Below are 18,403 nucleotides of genomic sequence, written 5' to 3' on the forward strand. Positions count from 1 at the left end.
ACATAGCACATGAAAAAAAAAATGAACGAAAAATAAACGAAACAAAGAAAATAAAAAATTGTGTGAAATAGAAGAAAAATTGATTCGCCTCACAAGTGAGATGAAAAGTTGACTTTGAGAAATTAGCAATTAAAAGCATTTCTCACTTTTCCTGTGTATCTTTCCTCTCATTTTTCGCTCAACTTAATGACAAATACTCCATGATAATAAACCCTTCTGCTGCCGATAATGACTTCTAATCCTCCAGCAAACTCGTCAAAGTACATTTAGCATTGCAGAGAGCAAACTCCAGCTCATCCAATATTCGACGGTCGATCTCGACCTGAAAACTCTATCCATCACCTTCCGCCTTCGCTATATAAGCCACGGTCTCTTACAAAGCATCGCAAGAAACTCGCAGTTACTTTTATAAAAAAAAAAAGAAAAAAAAATTCCACCTCAATGAAAAATACAAATTTTTGTTTCTGGGAGAAATTGAGAAAAGATCGAAAATTAGAAAAAAAGGTACAAGAAAGAAAAAAGATAAAAAAAAAATGTTGATCCTATTCTCAAAAGAAGAGAACATGCAGTGAGAGAACCGACTTTCTTGATATTGACGCTTGCGCCTCAACTTTCTCGCCCTCTTTCCTCCACCATCCACAATCCAAACCGTCACTTCCAGTTGGGGTCAGTTCAGTTTGCGCTCGACCGAGGTCCTTCATGTTTCTTTCGTTCTCTTTTTATTCTCTCAAGTTTCGATCTTGGTGCCGGCTATGAGACCTTCGCGAAAAAAATCTTTCCCAGTGAGTGACTCGTGAGGCGGGACCTTCTTTTTTTTTCTTCTTTTTTTTTATTACTAAAGAGGGTAACCCCGTCACAGTTAGTGTTCATAAAAAAAAAAGAAAAATATTTATATAAATAAGAAAATAGAGGAGAGCCGAAATATTTTTTCCATCAAATTCAACAGAATGGAAGAACAACTTGGCCATTATTGAAATGTGAAAAACAAAAAAGAAATTATTCCTGAGAGATGAGAGAAGAAGTAAGGGTGGGTGTGATGTGACATAAAATTAGAGAAAAAAAAAAGTTTTTTTTCGTTAGTGTGTTTCGAATTAAGTTATAATTTACACGTTTAATTCACTATCTTTATTTTCTAGACATTTTTTCTACCATTAAATTATTATTACGTACTTTAACTCCAAAATTTTTACTCTCTAAAATTAACTTTCGATAACCTACTTTTATCTTATTAAAATACTCTGCTATTAAATATTTTACGAATATTTATAAAAAAAAGGTTTTTTTAACTTTATCTACAATCGAAAAAATTCCAAATTAACAAAATCACAAAAATAGAAATAGAAAATTTTTTTATAGAAAATTTTCCCTTACGCAAAAAAAATAATCCCAAATTATGAATATTTAATAATTTCAGGCATTTCCGAAATATTTAATTTCAAAGAATGACATTAAATACATTAACGATTTATATTTGGAATTTAAATTAAAAATCCAACGAAATTACCACAAATGTAGGTAATTACTCCTCGCGCGTAGAAAAATGTGACAAAAAACGAAATAATCCTGAAATAAAAAGAATTCAATAATTTGAAGCAATTTCGAAATATTACATATAGAATGAGAAAATTTTATCAAAAGAGAATGGAAAATATTTTCTATCGAGAATGTGAAAATTCACTACATGGAATGTTAGAATAGGATAATAAAAAAAAAGCCGAAAAGAATTTCTTTTCAAGAAGGGAAAAAATTTAGAAAAATGAGAAAAAATTCAATACTAGAAGAATCATTAATAAAAAAGCAGAATGAAAAATGATTTTTGACAATGTGGGGAAACTAAGAGGAAATGAGAAAAAAATTTTTATTTAAACTTTCTATGAACAATAATTAAGTGATTTAATTTTTACACTTTCTAAAGAATCAGTAAAAAAAAATTTAGTAATTTAAATTTGGTAACTGAATTTTTGCTTCTGAATTAGTAAAATTTACTAATAAATAGTAATTTCCATTAATTTAATAGTAAAATTAGAATTGGTCTTATTATTATTATAATTTATAATTATATTCTTATAATTATAATTATAATTATTAATATTTCTCAATTTTTTATATTTCATAATAAATATTTTTCATAATTTTTTTTCTTATTTAAGAAATAATTATCATTATTCAAGAATTATGAATTATTTTTTATTTACTTTTTTTCTAATATAAATAATTTTTTGTTATTTTACAATAAAAATTCTTTATTTATAAAATAGAAATTATTTCGGGAATAATTTTAATAACAACGGGAGATTTTTTTTCCAATGCTGAAAGAAAGATGATGATAAAAGTAAAAATAGATTTTTGCGTGAAAAAATTGACCTACTGTGAAATTTCACTCGACTGTTTCATTAATGGAAGAATTCATTCGATTTGTTTATTTCCACTCTTGAATAATTTTACAAACAAAATAAGCCTTTAATAATTATTTTTATTTACATTCTTTTCACCGATTTCATTATTATTTTGTTGAAAATGAAGGAAAAATAAAATTAAAATTAAAAAAAAATTAAACTAATTACATTAATATTTAATTAGTTGAAGTAGTTCCATTTTTATTTTACAACTCTATAAATGGCTTTTTAGCTCGTATATATCCATTGAATAATAATTAAAGAAATAAAGAACAATTTAATTAATATTAATTTAATATTTACTTAATATTTAATTAACAATTTAATTAATATTTAATATTTCATTAGGTAATAATTCAATTAATATTTGATTAACAATTTGATTGGTGTTTAATAAATAATTTAATGATATAAAAATACTACAAAAAGTTTTTTTCTGAAAATATATTTACGTAAAAAATGCAAAAAAAAAAATGTTAATAAAAAAATAAACGAAAATTTTTTTTTTAATTAAAAAAGTATTTTCAAATAAGTTTTTATTTTCGAGTGAAATAAATAGATCTGTGAATTGTAACAGATTGTGTAATACAAATGAAGGGCTTCCTTTTAAAAGCACTTTTAAATTACCATTTTCACCAGTTCAGTTCCTTGTCTTTTTTTCATTCGAGAATCTGGGTTCATTTCAAGTTGGTTGACCTAACTGCTCAAGATAATTTATCCTGCTGTTTCATATTCCTGTGAATTTCTTTTTTTTTCAACTGTCCACCATTCAAATTTGAATTATTCATCCCTTTTTTGCTAAAAAGATAAAAAAAAAATTTTTTTAATTAAAATACATCATTTTTTTTTTAATAGCAATCGTAAAAATTCCGGAAATTGTAAATATTTATTCGATATATCATAAAGTAATTTTTAATTTTTGAAGTGTAAAAAATTTTTATGGTTAAAGAATTGTTTTCCAGGTGAAAATTTTTTTTACGTATAAAAAATATTTTTATACATAACAATTTTTTTACAAGTAAAAAATAGATTTTTACAAGTAAAAAAAAATTTGTGACAAGGAACAAATAATTGTTTACACATACAAATTTTTTTTTAATCTAAATAAATTTTTTTGAATTAGTAACAATTTTTACAAATTTGAATTAATTATTGACTTTTTGCTTTTAAATTAGTAAATTTTAGTAAGAAATACTAATTTCTACGAATTTATCAGTCAATTTTACTAATTTAAAAGCAAAAAGTCATGCACAAATTCGAATTATTAAACATTTTTCCTCGAATTTAAATCTTAATTAGTAAGAAAAATGGTTTTCACATAAACAAAATTTTTTAATTATAAATTTAATTAAATTAAAAATACTTTTCTGCAATTAAACTGTAATTTGTCAGAAGTAACAAGAAATTTTCTACACATTAAAATATTATTTATACACAACAAAATGTTAACAAGTAAAAAATTGTTTTTTACAAGAAAAAAATTTTTTTTTAGAAAATTGTTTTCAAAAAAAAATTTTTTGACAGTTAAGGGCATTTGAACCTTGATGACGTTACAGATTGTGCAAAGCATGTGTGACGTCATCAAGGTTCAAATGCCCTTAAAAAGAAAATTTTTTAAATAAATAAAAAAATAATAAATACATTTTGTTTGTTAAAAAAAAAATTACTTTTCATCTGTAAACAATTTTTCTGACTGTAAAAAACATTTTTTAATTGTAAACAATTTTTTTATTACTAGCAACAAATTATTTTTACCCACAAAAAGATGTTTCTCTTTTTTATTTGTAAAAAATTTTGTTCAATCTATAAAAAAAATTTCTTTTATGAAAAATTTTTCCAATAAAAAAATTTCTTTGTCTAAAAAACATGTTTTCAATTATTAAAAAAATTTCTTTGTTTGTAGAAAAAAATTTTCAATCAGTAAAAAAATTTATTTGTCTATAGGAAATTTTTTTTAATACATAAAAATAAAGTCTTTTAATTCTAGACACTTTCATTGTTATATATATATTTTATATATATGTATATGACTTTTACACTTGGTTGTTAAATTTTTAAATTAAATTCCTTCTTGTGAAAATCCAGTTCCACATTTCAAATTTTAAGCTCTGTAGTTCATAATTTAAGCTCTGCATCCTACAATGTAAGCCACGTATAGTCTGCGATCTGGAAACTCCGTTCTGTAATTTAATTTTCTCTTCTTATAATAATTTCAAATTTTTTTTTTAGCTAAATCCTTTTCAAAACTAAAAATTTTTTTTTTAAATGAATCAATAATATATATTTTTTTAATTAAATTTAATCGATAACATAAACATTATTTTCTGAAAAAATCAATGATACACTTGTAGTGGAATTAGTTTAAACAGAGAGCAGAATTTATTAGCTTGAATAAAATCCGAAAAGGAACAATTAACAATAACAATTTGTCAATACAATTCGTTTCTCTAAATTGACACTTTCACACCTAATAACACATTTGATAAATAGGAGCTATTTGCGTATCGTAATTACTATAATAGCCTAATATAAATGTTTAATTTCATCACCGAAAAGTTAGAGTTAAATAATGTGTATATTATTTCACGTGCAATCAATAAATGTTTTATGTTTATATTCTTGTTTCTTGCTTGCTTCATTGTTTTGTTTTTCTTCGTTTTAAATTATAATAAGTAAAGAGTAAAGATTTTTTTTTATGTATTAGTATAGTTGTATATGTATAGTTGTTTTCTTTTTTTAATTAATATTTCTTAGTTTATTTGTTATTTCTTTTTTATTTGTTCTTTCTTTAGTATTTTTTTTATTTTTTTTTATTTATTATTTCTCTTTTTATTTATTATTTCATTTTTTTTGCTTATTATTTATTTTTTCATTTATTATTTTTTTTATATTTGTTACTTCTTTTTTTATTTTTTAACTTATTATTTCTTTTTTAATTATTATTTCGTTTTTTATTATTATTTCTTTTTTTATCTGTTGCTTCTTTTCTTAGTTCTTTTTTATTTAGTTATTATTTCTTCTTTTGTTCATTATTACTTCTTTATTTATTATTTATTTTTTATTTGTTCCTTCTTTTCTTATTTCTTTTTTCATTTCTGTTTTCTTTTTTTATTTGTTGCTTCTTTTCTTATTTCTTTTTTCATTTCTGTTTTCTTTTTTTATTTGTTGCTTCTTTTCTTATTTCTTCTTTATTTATTATTTCATTTCTTTGTTTATTATTTCTTTTTTGATTTATTTTTTCTTTTTTTATTTGTTTCTTCTTTTCTTATTTCTTTTTTGATTTATTATTTCTTTTTTATTAACTTATTTTCTTATTTCTTCTTCATTTAGTTGTTATTTCTTCTTTTGTTTATTATTCCATCTTTTTTATTCTTCTTTCTTTCTTTATTATTTCTTTTTTTTATTTGTTACTTCTTTTTTTATTTCTTTTTTTGTTTATTATTTCCGTTTGTTACTTTTTTTTCTTACTTTCTCCGCTTTTATAAATATTCACAAATTTCCCATCTACCCTTTCGGTTGAGGTTGCTTTTTTCTTCTTCAACTGGTTCCCTTTCTTACGTTTCATTACTTTTCTAAACTATAGTTTTATTTTTAACTCCCGGGTATATTAGTTTATTACACTTTAGTTCATTAGACTAGCATGTTTATTGTATCAAACTTTTTTTTCTGTTTCGTTATGGCTTTTTTTCTTTATTATAATATAATGCCCTCTTTACCACTTTTAAACTGTGGGTTATATTTTCTTTCGTTACTTATCGATTTATATTTTAATTTTTAATATTATACACTTTTTTTAATTCATAATAACAGTTGTATCATTTATTACTTTATTTATTTGTATTATTAATATTATTCATTAATATTGTTTATTAATATTATTAATAATATTGAAAATAAAAAAATAAAATAAATAAATAAATATTAAAATAATAAAGTAAAAAAAATAAATAAGAAAATAATAAAATGATTTCTTTATGTAATAAAATTTAAAATATCTCTATTAGTATTTCTTGTAGACGTGAATAAATTTGATTTTTAATATTTACTTGTTCTGGTGTTAGTGACCCGATGAAGAGTATAATCGACCATTTGGTCGGTTTGTCGGGTAGGGGGATGAGAAATACGTTATAAGGTGCAAGAATGGGGTCTATATTCCTTCACGTGACGATTAAACTAAAACTTTTGAAATTACTTTTTTCTTTATTCTAATTTCCTAAAAAATTTTTTGTTTTTCTTCCTGCTTTTAAACTATTAATTAACTCACGATAAGACTCTTATCGTAACGATATTTTAATTTTGAAGCAGTTGAAAAAATACTTTATTTTCTTTCTTTCTATTTAATATTTTATATATTTTTTGAACAATAAAAAAATATAATATTTTTTGACAATTTTTGAAAATTAACTTTTAAAGAATTTGAATGATGAAAATTTTTGAAATAATTATAATTCTCAAAAATTTTAATGAATAATCTTCAAGTGTAAATTCAATAAAAATGAAAATTACTGAAAATTAAGGTTCTAAAAATAATATTAAAATAGTTTTGAAAAAAGTAATTCCCTGAATTATTTCGTTATAATTTTATAAAATCCAATTATTTTCATTATTTTCGATATTCAATATTTTCCGCATATTTCCGAAAATTCAAATACAAACACAAAATAATGACATAAACATTATTTTAAAATTATTTTTAACATCTTGGAGAAAATAATTATATTCAAAATTTTTAATTAAAATTGTTCAAAAAATTATTTTTTTTTAAATTATACAAAAATTCTTCAATTATTTTCAAAAACTTAAAATATTTATAAAAAAAAACTAATTTTTAGAATTGTTTTATCATAGATTTTTAAGATTCAATTACCTTCGAGAAAAATAAATTAAAATTTTTTAAAATTTACTTTCTTAGAATTTTTCAGAAATCATTTATAATTAAAATTCTTGAAAATTTTATTAGTGAAGAATTAGGGAAATACAAAATAAAATTTTCTAACAACACTAAATAAAGTAAACGACTTTTTTCGAATTTTTTTCTATTTTTAATCGAAGTCGATCTGAGGCCTGTATACATATATTGTTTATATTTTTTATATTTTCTGTAAATTTTTTATATATTTATTGGCATTTTTGTATATTTTTTAATATTTTCTGTAAATTTTTTATATATTTATTATTATTTTTGTATATTTTTGATAACTTTTAATATTTTTTCAATATATATTTTAAAAAAAATATTTTTCATCCTACCTTTTTAATATACTATTTTTATACTCTTTCATTTAGAATAGAAATTATTAAAGTGTTTGAAATTATTTATTTTCTTATCGTGTCATATGATCATTATTTTCTTTTTTTTTCGTTTCCTTATTATTATTTCGATTATCTTTATATTGTACATATGGGATTTCCGGGAATCAATTCGAATGAAGTGATGCTGTTGTCTGGACAAAAATCAAGATAGCATATGGTTTATTGGTAGACCTTGCGTGCGTGCACGCAGCCTATCGATTCTTGTGGCTTAGTCGCCTGCACGACGTGTGACGTCACGCGGGTCGAGTAGTAGACTGGGTTTCGATCGTTCTGACGAGGTTAAAATGAGGTGAAAGCTTTTTTTTCCTTCTTCCTTCCCCCGAGTCATTACATTTATTTTTAACAAATCGTAAAAATAGTTTTCAATTGCAAATCCTTCTCAACGATTTCTGTTTGTAAATTACCCTCTAATCGTTAATGAATTGGAAAATTTTTTTTTATTAAAAAAAAATCAAACTTAGTTTCTTTTTATTATTTTTTCTTTTTTCCTTTTTTTTATTACTTTTTTTCTTTTTTTACAATAACTATTCTATTTAATCGTTTTTCCTGTTTTTTTTTCTCTGAAAAAGAAATCTCTGAGATAAAAATTATAATTTTCATACAGAAAGAAAAAAATTTTATAAAAGAAATCATCAATTTTCATCTTACTTTATGATTAAATCTTCCTAAAAATTTATCGACTGAACGAAGGATATTTTCATTTCAAAAAAAAAAAGTAGAAAAACGAAAAATCTGAAAGAAAACTCGGAAATTTCCCAGGGGTTTTTTTTCTCATCTAAAGAAGAGAATTTACTTTTGTGATTACTGGGAGGAAAATCTTTTGGAAATTCGTGCAAACGTTGAATTATCAAGAATCCACATGAGTCAGATGACATTTTATTCAAATTCAATTGATTTTCATTAGAATGACAAAAATCCAATTTCAAAGATTGATTTATCATTCGTCTCGGCAAAGGAACATGGGCGTCAGGTGGTTTTCTTAAATCCCAAAACCCTTGATGTCGATTCTTAAAAATCCGATATTCTACCAACGTGCGAATGAGGGATGCAAATATTGCATCATTAATTATTCATGGGGGGCTGATTCTCCCTTCTGGTTTTCTCCACTCTCATTCGTTGCGGTGAACGAGAAAAAAAAAGAAAAAAAAAAACTTTAAGAAAAATCTCAGACCCTTTTTTCGTATATTATTGTGTCGAACAAATTGACTCGATAAATATGTCATAGTGAAAAAGTAGAATGAGAAAAAAATTCTACTACTCATGAAATGAAAATAAAGAGTAATGAAAATTTTTAAAAAAATTAATTGGGAGATTGTTATTTTAGAATTGGAAATATATGACTAAGGTGACTAAGAGTTTTGAACAGTTTGACAGCAATTAAGAAGGAATTTGGTCTGACAGTGACAGGAATAGACGTTTACTACTTTTATGTAAAATTGTAAATAGGAAGAATTTACAAGTTACTGTCTGACTAAAACCACTTTTTTCTACTTGAAGCAAGATTTTTAAAAATCTAATGTTTGTTTCACTAAAACTATCTTTTACTACTTGTAGACAAATTTCGACAATTTAAACTCTACGTCTGACTAAAACTATATTTACTACTTGACAACAAATATTTTTTTTCAAGAAATCTGTCTGAGTAAAGAATTTTTTACTAACTGTAATGTCAAGTATTATGTTAAACTGTAATGTTAACTATTATGTTAAACTGTAATGTTATACTGTAATGTTAAAGACTTGTAACTAAATTTATGTCTGACGAAAACTATATTTTACTACTTAGAAAAAAGTACAATTATTTCAACAATATGTCTGAAAAAAATCGTTTTTACTACTTGCAACTTTTAACTACTTTGACTAAAATGTGTATTTAAAAAAAATATTTAAAAAATGTTTTTAAAATTTATTTAAAACTAAAATTTTAAATACTTGACATTTTACTACTTACAAACAAACTTTGAGTTTTGAAGAATTTGTCTGATTACAACTGAATTATACTACTTACATTTATACTTCAATTATTTGTCTGTCTGACTGAAAATCCCTTTTACTACTTACAAGATAATTGAGAAAATTAATTACTGAATAAATCGACTTAAATTGAATTTTACTACTTACAAACAGACTTTGAATTTTCCAACATTTTGACTGACTACAATTGACTTATACTACTTAAATTCACATTTCAATTATTTGTCTGTCTGGCTGAAAATTATTTTTACTACTTGTTTGATAATTTTGCAAAAATCAACACTTAAATAAGCGTATGACTATTATTGACTCATACTACTTACAATCTATCTTTCAATTATTTAGCTATTGTCTGACTGAAAATTCTGTTTATAACATGCACGATAAATACAATCATTAAAAATTAAATTATTGTCTGACTTACATTGACTTATACTACTTAAAGTCAAACTTAAAGTTTTCAACAAACTGTCTGACTGGATTTAGTTTTTACTACTTGTATCAAAATTCTAGTCTTAAAAGCTTCGTGACTGACTGAAACAATTTTGTACCATTTTCAAACCATTTTTTAATATTCATAAATCATAAGTAATTTGATGTCAGACAATTCAAATCACCTGTCTGACTAAAACTATTTTCTACTACTTATTAGAAATTTACATATTTGTAGCTAAATTTATAAACAGCTGAATTAAGCTTTTGCTACTAATACTTTAATTTTAAAAAAAATGACTGTATTTATTACTATTTAATACTGAAATTTTAAAAAATGACAGAATTCACGTCTGACTAAAATTGACCTTCACCACTGTGACCTAAATTTTTTTTGGTAAACTCTTTGTCTGATTAAAAATTCCTATCACTACTTGTACGACAATTTTAATCATTGAAGCTAATTGCCTGACAGCAAATTTTTATTTCTTTAAAAAAACCTGTCTGACTGGAACAATTTTTTACTACTTATACTTTAATTTAAAAAAATGACTGAATTTATTTACTATTTATACTGAAATTTTAAAAAATGACTGAATTTACGTCTGACTAAAATTGACCCTTACTACTTGGAGAGTGTTTCCAAAAATTTTCAATCCGTCTGACAAAAAATGTTTTAGCTACTTATTTAAATAATTCAAATACCAAAATTCTTTTTATTTTTACTACTAAAAATCCTATTTACATTTTGCTATTTTTTCTATTAAAGCAATCTGTCCGACTAAAATTACTTTTTCCTACTTATACGATAATTGTAAAAACGAATAAGTAAATTGATGTCTGACTAAAATTGACTTATACTACTTACAGGAAAAACTTAATTTTTACTATTAATTTGTCTATCACCTGTTTTCGATTGCTTTTCCTTGCTTGTTTTTTATTTTTTCTGATGTCTGACTAAAATTTACTTACACTACTTATATCCAAACTCCAATTTTGTCAAGAATTTTTTCGATTGAAACTAAGAAAAAAATTATAATATAGAAATCTTAATGTAATAACTAGGGTGAATATATTAAAACCGTCAGTCTGACTAAAATTATTCTTTACTACTTATTTTAAATTAACATGACTTTTAAATTTTTTTTAAATTCTAACTGCTTTTTTGCCTAACATTTTTCCTATACTACTTGGCTTTTAATTCATAGAATCGAAAAAAAAATTATAGATTTAAAATGGATGAAAAAATCAAAGCATAATTTACAAAAAAAATTTGTCTCTTCTAGTACGTTTTCTACTATTGGTATTAATATTTAATTATATATATATATTATATAAGCTTTTTGTAAAATTAGGTAAATTAATATTTTCACCAAATTTTATTGAATTGAAGAATCTTTTTCCACAGTAAAATCCAAATCATCGTGAAAATTTAAATAAAGATTTTAAATACACTGAAAACTAATTTATTTACTAAAACATTCACCACAATAAGGCTTTAAATCCCATTAAAGCAGAATGCATTTTCACAAGAGGAATATGAAACTCACACACTCTATATTTGTTACAAAATGAAACTTGGGTCAAAGCAATCCTCATATTGTTTACATTCTATTTCTATATTGGTCAAAATTCATTGTTCACATTTTATTATTAAGAAAAGTTATTGTTCACGCTTACAGTTGGTATTTAAATTTTATTATAAAATGCAAATATGTATGTATATTCGTAAATATACAAACAAGTTATAAAATAACGTACAAAGCGTTAAAATGTACCATAAAATATCTATAATAAACATAACTTCCTATAACTATAAAATATTGTAACTAGAATATCATATAATTTCCATTCTGTAAACAAAATTTTCTCACGTCCAACAACTATATTGAAATCCGCCTCGTCGTCTCATAAATTTTGCAAGAATGAAGTGGTCTATTGCCATTATCAATGAAGATGAACTATTACGAAAATGGGATTAGTGTGGTGTGAGTAAACACGATAATATGAAGTAGTTGACGTATCACGAGTTCTAGCCACCGTTTCAGAGATGCCAATTGATTCCCTAACTGATGACGAAGTTGGAATAGTAATAGATATATATACGCGATCAATTTATATAAATTTGCACTCACTTCTCTCGAAAATTTTCGATTAATTATTACTTCGACGGAATTATTAATTAACTATAATAATCGACAAACTCATTCTTTTCTTTTAAGAAAAAAAACATTCCCATTTCTTAATATTTTTGTAGAAAATTCTCAAATTTTCATAAGGAAATAATTTGCATCATTTCTATTTCTTAATTACAATTTTATTGATTTTATAATATTCAAAGGTTTTTAAAAATAACGGAAGAAAATATTTATAAATTCTATTTTTGTGAAACTTTAATTGAAAATGAAATTTGCAAATTTGCAAATTTTTAGAAAATAAAGAAAAAAATTAAACTCAAAGAAATGTTCTGTTACATTTATTCACGAATTTCTTTAATTGTAAAATTATTCAAAAACATGAATAACTTCTTTTTTAAATACATATTTTATTATTATTTTTCCAACAGGAATTAAGATTTTTAAAAATGTCAAATTCAAATCTTTTTGAAATTAAACAAGTTATAAAAATATTATCATTATTTTATACTAAGAATATTAGTACTGTAACTTTTAAAATTATTTTTATGATTTCAATTCAATTATTATATTCTAGAATTTTTAACTAAAATTCTTCTCTATTTCAATTATTTTTAATAATTTTTGAAAAAAGTTCTTTGAGAATTTTCAAATAAATTTGTTTAAATTTCGATTTTACGAAATTCCAATTATTCGAAAATTCTTCAATAAAGTACACTGTAAGAAAAATTTTGGACATATTCCCAAAAAAAATTTAGGAAGCAAATTTCACTAATTATTTAGAAAAATTTACTATTATAGATAAGGAAATTTTTTTTTTAAATTATCGAAAACTTCCTATGAACTTAGAAAAATTCTCATGAAATATCGTAAAAAAAATCCCAAAAGTTTGAAAAAATTTCCATGTAACTTCCATGTAACTTTAAATTATTGTTTAAAAAAATTAATTCTTCAAAATAAAAGTAAAAAAAATTCTAAATTTTCAAATATTTTAATTTGAAACCTTTTCAAATTTATTCAATTATCTAAATAAAAAAGTAAATAATTTATTAAATAATTAAATGTTTTTTTAAAAATTTAATTCTTATGTAGAATTTTATCAACAAATTTTTAAACAATTGAATTTTTTTGACGAATTTTATCCAAATTTTTAAGAATAATTATATTTTTCGAGGAATTTGATTAAAATTGTTCAAAAAATAGTTGAAATTCTGCAATGAGTTTTATTATTCAAGAAAATAAATGACTTCCTGATAAGAATTTTATTATTTACCAAAAATCATTAAATTCCTGTTAAAATTTTATTATTTACGATATTAATTGAATTATTGAGAAGAAATTTATAAAAAATTTGTTAATAATTGAATTTCTGTTAAATTTTTATTATTTATGACAATTTTTTGTAAATATTTGAATACTAATTAGAATTTATTAAAAAAATTGAATTCTTTTGGGTAATTTTATTAAAATAGCAGATATTGAAAATCATTGAAATCAGGAAAATTTTTGAAAATAATTTAAATAATTTAAAATATTATCGAAAACTTCCTATGAATTTATAAACATTCTTATGAAATAGCGTAGAAAAAATCCCAAAAATTTGAAAAAATTCTCTTGAACAAAAATTTACTTATGAAAATATAGGAAAAATTTTCATGTAACTTTAATATATTTAGAAAAAAATTAAATTAAACTTTTTCAAAGAACTTAATTCTTCAAAATTACTAGTTAAAAGTATAGAAAATTAAAATTTTTAATTATTTTAATTTGAAACAAAAGTAAATATTTTATTGAATAATTGAATATTTTTTTTAATTTAATTCTTATAAAGAATTTTATAAACAAATATCAAATAAAATTTTTAAGAATAATTACATATTTCGAGGAATTCGATTAAAATTGTTCGAAAAATAATTAAAATTCTGCGATGAGCTTCATTATTTATGAAAATAATTGAATTCATAAAAAAAATTTTATTGAAAATTTTATTGAAAAATTGACTTCTTTTTGGAAATTTATTAAAATAGTAGATATTGAAAATCTCATTGAAATCAGGAAATTTTTTTTAAATAATTGAATTTTAGAGAAGAATTTTGCTATTTATAAAGATAATTGTGATTTTGATAAGAATTTTTTTTTTAGATTTTGAACATATTTGAATTTCTGCTAAGAATTTTATTACTTTTAGAAATAATTGAATTTCTGCAATAATTTATAACTTTTACAAAATTCAATTCTTTAAAATGTTTTTAACTAAAATTTTTCTATAAATCCATTATTTTTAGAAATTAATTAAATATATATTGACAAATTTAACTAATTTCAAGAAGAATTTGAATTATTAGGTAACCTTTTTGCAAAAATCTTAGTTTTTTTTTAAATTTCTAATCAATTTCTAATTAAATTCATTAAAAAATTAAAATTTTATAAAATTTCAAATTAAAGCCTTTCATCTATTTAAGAAAATTGTAAACTCAATTCTTTTAAAAGTCAATTAATATTGAAATATTTAAGTAAAGTTATTCATTAATTAATTTCTAAATAATAATTCTATTATAGTTTTTCAAGAATGAAGTTATAAAAAGAAAATACTGTCAAAAATAGAAAAATTAGAAGGTTTTATATTAGAATTCGTGGTGATTTCATATAGCAAAAAAGACACAAAAATTTAGAATTGTCTTATGAATTCTAAAATTTATAAGATAAAAAAAATTTTGGAGGAGGATTTAAAAAAAAAAGTTTTTAAAAGAAACTAAAAAAGTGTAGCAATAATTTTTTTGAATTTTTAAAAATCAGTTTTTCTAAGCTTATTAAAATGAGACAATTACGAATCTTTGATTCGTTGAATTATAAATTCTAAAATTTATAAGAGGAAACAAATTTTGGAGAAGGATTTTTACTTTTTTAGAGATATGCTTTTGAAAGAAACTTTAAAAAAAATGTAGCAATAATTTTTTTCGATTTTTAGAAATCAGTTTTCCTAACAAATTTTTCCCTTTAAATTCAGACAAAAAACGAATCGAAGATTCGTATCCTTAGAAAAACTGTGTATTAAAAAAAATTTACCAGTAAAGAACATAAAAACTACTCGGACGTTAAACATTTGATTATTTTAAATTTAGATTATTATTTAATTATATTATTTGATTATATTTATTATTGTTTTCAATTTAGCACTTTCTTTTGGGAATAATTTTTTTGTTTATAAAATTTTTGGCCTAAATTTGACGCAGGTCAGGTGGTTATTTTCGCATTGGGACCAACGGTAGCAGCGCCTAGGTCAAAATGAACCTGATCAACATGGACGCGGAGAACCGCGTGGTTCTGAATGTGGGCGGCATAAGGCACGAGACCTACAAGGCGACGTTAAAGAAAATCCCGGCAACGAGGCTGTCGAGATTGACCGAAGCCTTGGCCAACTATGACCCCATCCTCAACGAGTATTTTTTCGACAGACATCCGGGAGTGTTCGCACAAGTTCTCAATTATTATAGAACGGGCAAATTGCATTATCCCACCGATGTCTGTGGACCATTATTTGAAGAGGAACTGGATTTTTGGGGCCTTGATTCCAACCAGGTCGAGCCTTGCTGTTGGATGACGTATACACAGGTAACTTTCAATTTTCTTCTCAGAATTTTAGTTTTTTTTTTGAAAAAATTTTTCACTAAATTAATTAGTACCAAAAGTATAATGAGAAAAATAAATCCGAATTTTTTTTTAAAGCGAAAAAAATTTCTCAGTTGTCGGGAATCGAACGTGCGTTTTAACTGATAAGTAAATCAGTGTCTGACTAAAATTGACTTGTACTACTGCGCGACCCAGATTTTTATTCTTAAACTCATTGTCTGACTAAAAAGTCCCATTACTACTCGTACGAAAATTTTAGTCATTGAAACTACGCTGTCTGACTATGACATTTTCTTACTACTTACTTAATTTTTAAATTTGTAACTAAATTGTCCAAAATTAAAATTTTGTGCTAAAACTTCGAAAATTGAATAAAAAAGAAATTTGTCAAAAAAGAATTTAATTTTTAAAATCATCTTTAATTAAAATTTATGCTAAAACTTATAAAATTGAATATAAAAGAAACTTTGCGAAAAAGAATTTAATTTTTAAAATTATCTTTGAATTAAAATTTGTGCTAAAACTTTAGAAAATAATTAAAAAAAAACTTGTCAAAAAGGAATTTAATTTTTAAAATTTTGAATTAAGAGACATAAAATTTGTTTGAATAAATAAATGTCTTTATTAGAATAATGAAATATTCATAAAAAAATTATTTTACTTAAATAAACGAATAAGAAAAAAAAGAGTATCAAAGTAAAATTTGTAGGATGAAATTGAATTTTTATTCTCTGAGAAGCTGATTAAAATCTGACGTTGATCCAACCCTCGATTATGAAAGATCCTCCATTCTGCATTTAGGGAGGAAAATCCACTTTTTAACCTTAGATCAATATCGGAGACGATGAGAAAAATATCAAAAAGTTCCATAAATTCTATTTAAACCCATTCAATTACAATGTAGAATAGCAATTTTTTTTTCTTCTCTATCCTGTCTTTTTAATCTTTGCAACTAGACGCTTTTTTATAATGAAAAAAAAACACTTTTTTAAATTTATATTTTATAAAATAACCTTTTTTTCACTTATTTGGTAATTTAAAAAATCTTTAAAATTATTTACGTCTGACTAAAAACTGATCTCTACTACTTTTGATCAAATTTCAATGATAGGACTATCTGTCTGACTACTTATAAATTATAATGTTAATGAAAAAATTCTAGATTATATTATAAATTATAAACTATAGTAATGTCTGACTAAAATTAGCATGTACTACTTACTCTCAACTTTTAAACATTTTAATCTAACGAACTTTTTTTTACTACTTTTAGATAAACTAGTTTTTATTGTTTATCCACAATAATTTTTGTACTAGTTTGAAATAAAAAAATTAATAAAATTTTTTAGTATTTTTGAGGAAATTTGAATATTTATTGAAAACAAGCAAAAAAGAGAATAATAGAAACATGGCATACAATGTTAGGAGATTTTCTCTCTTTACATAAAGTCAAACATTTATAGTTTTTAATAGCAAACATTGACGATTCTCTCAACATTTTTCTTTCATTTTTTTTTACAAAGGATACTAAATTCTACCATTTGGAATATATAATTTTTCCCAAGAGTAAAAAAACATTTTCCGTTTAAAAAAATATTCAGTGGAGCAGAATTTTGTAAAATTAAATAATATTTTCATTTTGCAGTAAAAAATATATTTTTTTTTTTTAATTTACGGTTGACATATTTCCCTTTTTGGGATAATTATTTATTTTATATTCTGAAAAGAGATAAAAATTCATTCTCATTGATTTCTGGAGGCATTGTTATAAATTTACTGTCGAGTACTGTCGAGCTCTATATTATAACAAAATTATAATAATAAATAAATAAAATTTAAATATAATTTTCTGTTGGGTAAAATAGATTTTTTTCACTTTTTTTCCTTTTTTTTCCATTTCTAATTTTTTATTTTTTTCTAAAGGCTGACTAAAATTGACTAACACTACTTTCATCGAAACACTAATTTTATCAACAACTTTTTAATTTTTCTATTAATTTTTCTGTCACTTTCATTTCCTTATTTTCCGTTTCTAATTTTTTATTTATTACAATGGCTGACTAAAATTGACTTATACTACTTAGGCATCAAACCTTCAATTTTGTCAACAACTTTTTCGATTGTAATTTTAAAAAAATTTGTTTAAATTGTATAAAAATCTTGTTGCAATGCCAGTGTAAATATATATTGAAAACGCCTGTCTGACTAAAACAATTTTTTACTACTTTTGCTATAATTTGAAAAAGTGAACTGACTTTAAGTTTGCCTTAAAAAATTTTATACTATGTACTTGGTTTTTAATTCATAAAAATTTTTTAATTCTTTAAAAAAAATACTATATATTTTGTTAAAAAATTGAAATAAAAAAAATAGAATTTATGCAAATTTTTTAATTTAAAAATAATCTCTTTAAAAATTGTAATTAACAAGCAGAACATTTTTTATAAAAAAAATGTTTTATCAATATATTAAATTTATGTTATACTATTATTTATATATTTATCGAAATTATAGAATTTTACA

General features: G+C 22.6%; 1 protein-coding gene across 2 annotated transcripts in view; it reads left to right on the forward strand.

Annotated features, from left to right (window-relative positions):
* The first annotated feature begins 676 nt into the window (after window positions 1-676).
* The window catches only part of LOC122504273 (potassium voltage-gated channel protein Shaw), an 83,093-nt gene continuing 65,366 nt past the window's right edge, over window positions 677-18,403 (forward strand). The window contains exons 1-2 of one of the 2 annotated variants that reach the window (XM_043615303.1): window positions 677-1,027; window positions 15,484-15,862. In XM_043615303.1, coding sequence (XP_043471238.1) covers window positions 15,536-15,862 — 327 coding nt within the window. In that variant the 5' untranslated portion in view covers window positions 677-1,027; window positions 15,484-15,535. The remainder of the gene's footprint in view (window positions 1,028-15,483; window positions 15,863-18,403) is intronic. The other variant, XM_043615304.1, reaches the window with a different exon arrangement.

Source organism: Leptopilina heterotoma, unplaced genomic scaffold, assembly GCF_015476425.1.
Source record: "Leptopilina heterotoma isolate Lh14 unplaced genomic scaffold, ASM1547642v1 Lhet_287, whole genome shotgun sequence".
Lineage (NCBI taxonomy): Eukaryota > Metazoa > Arthropoda > Insecta > Hymenoptera > Figitidae > Leptopilina > Leptopilina heterotoma.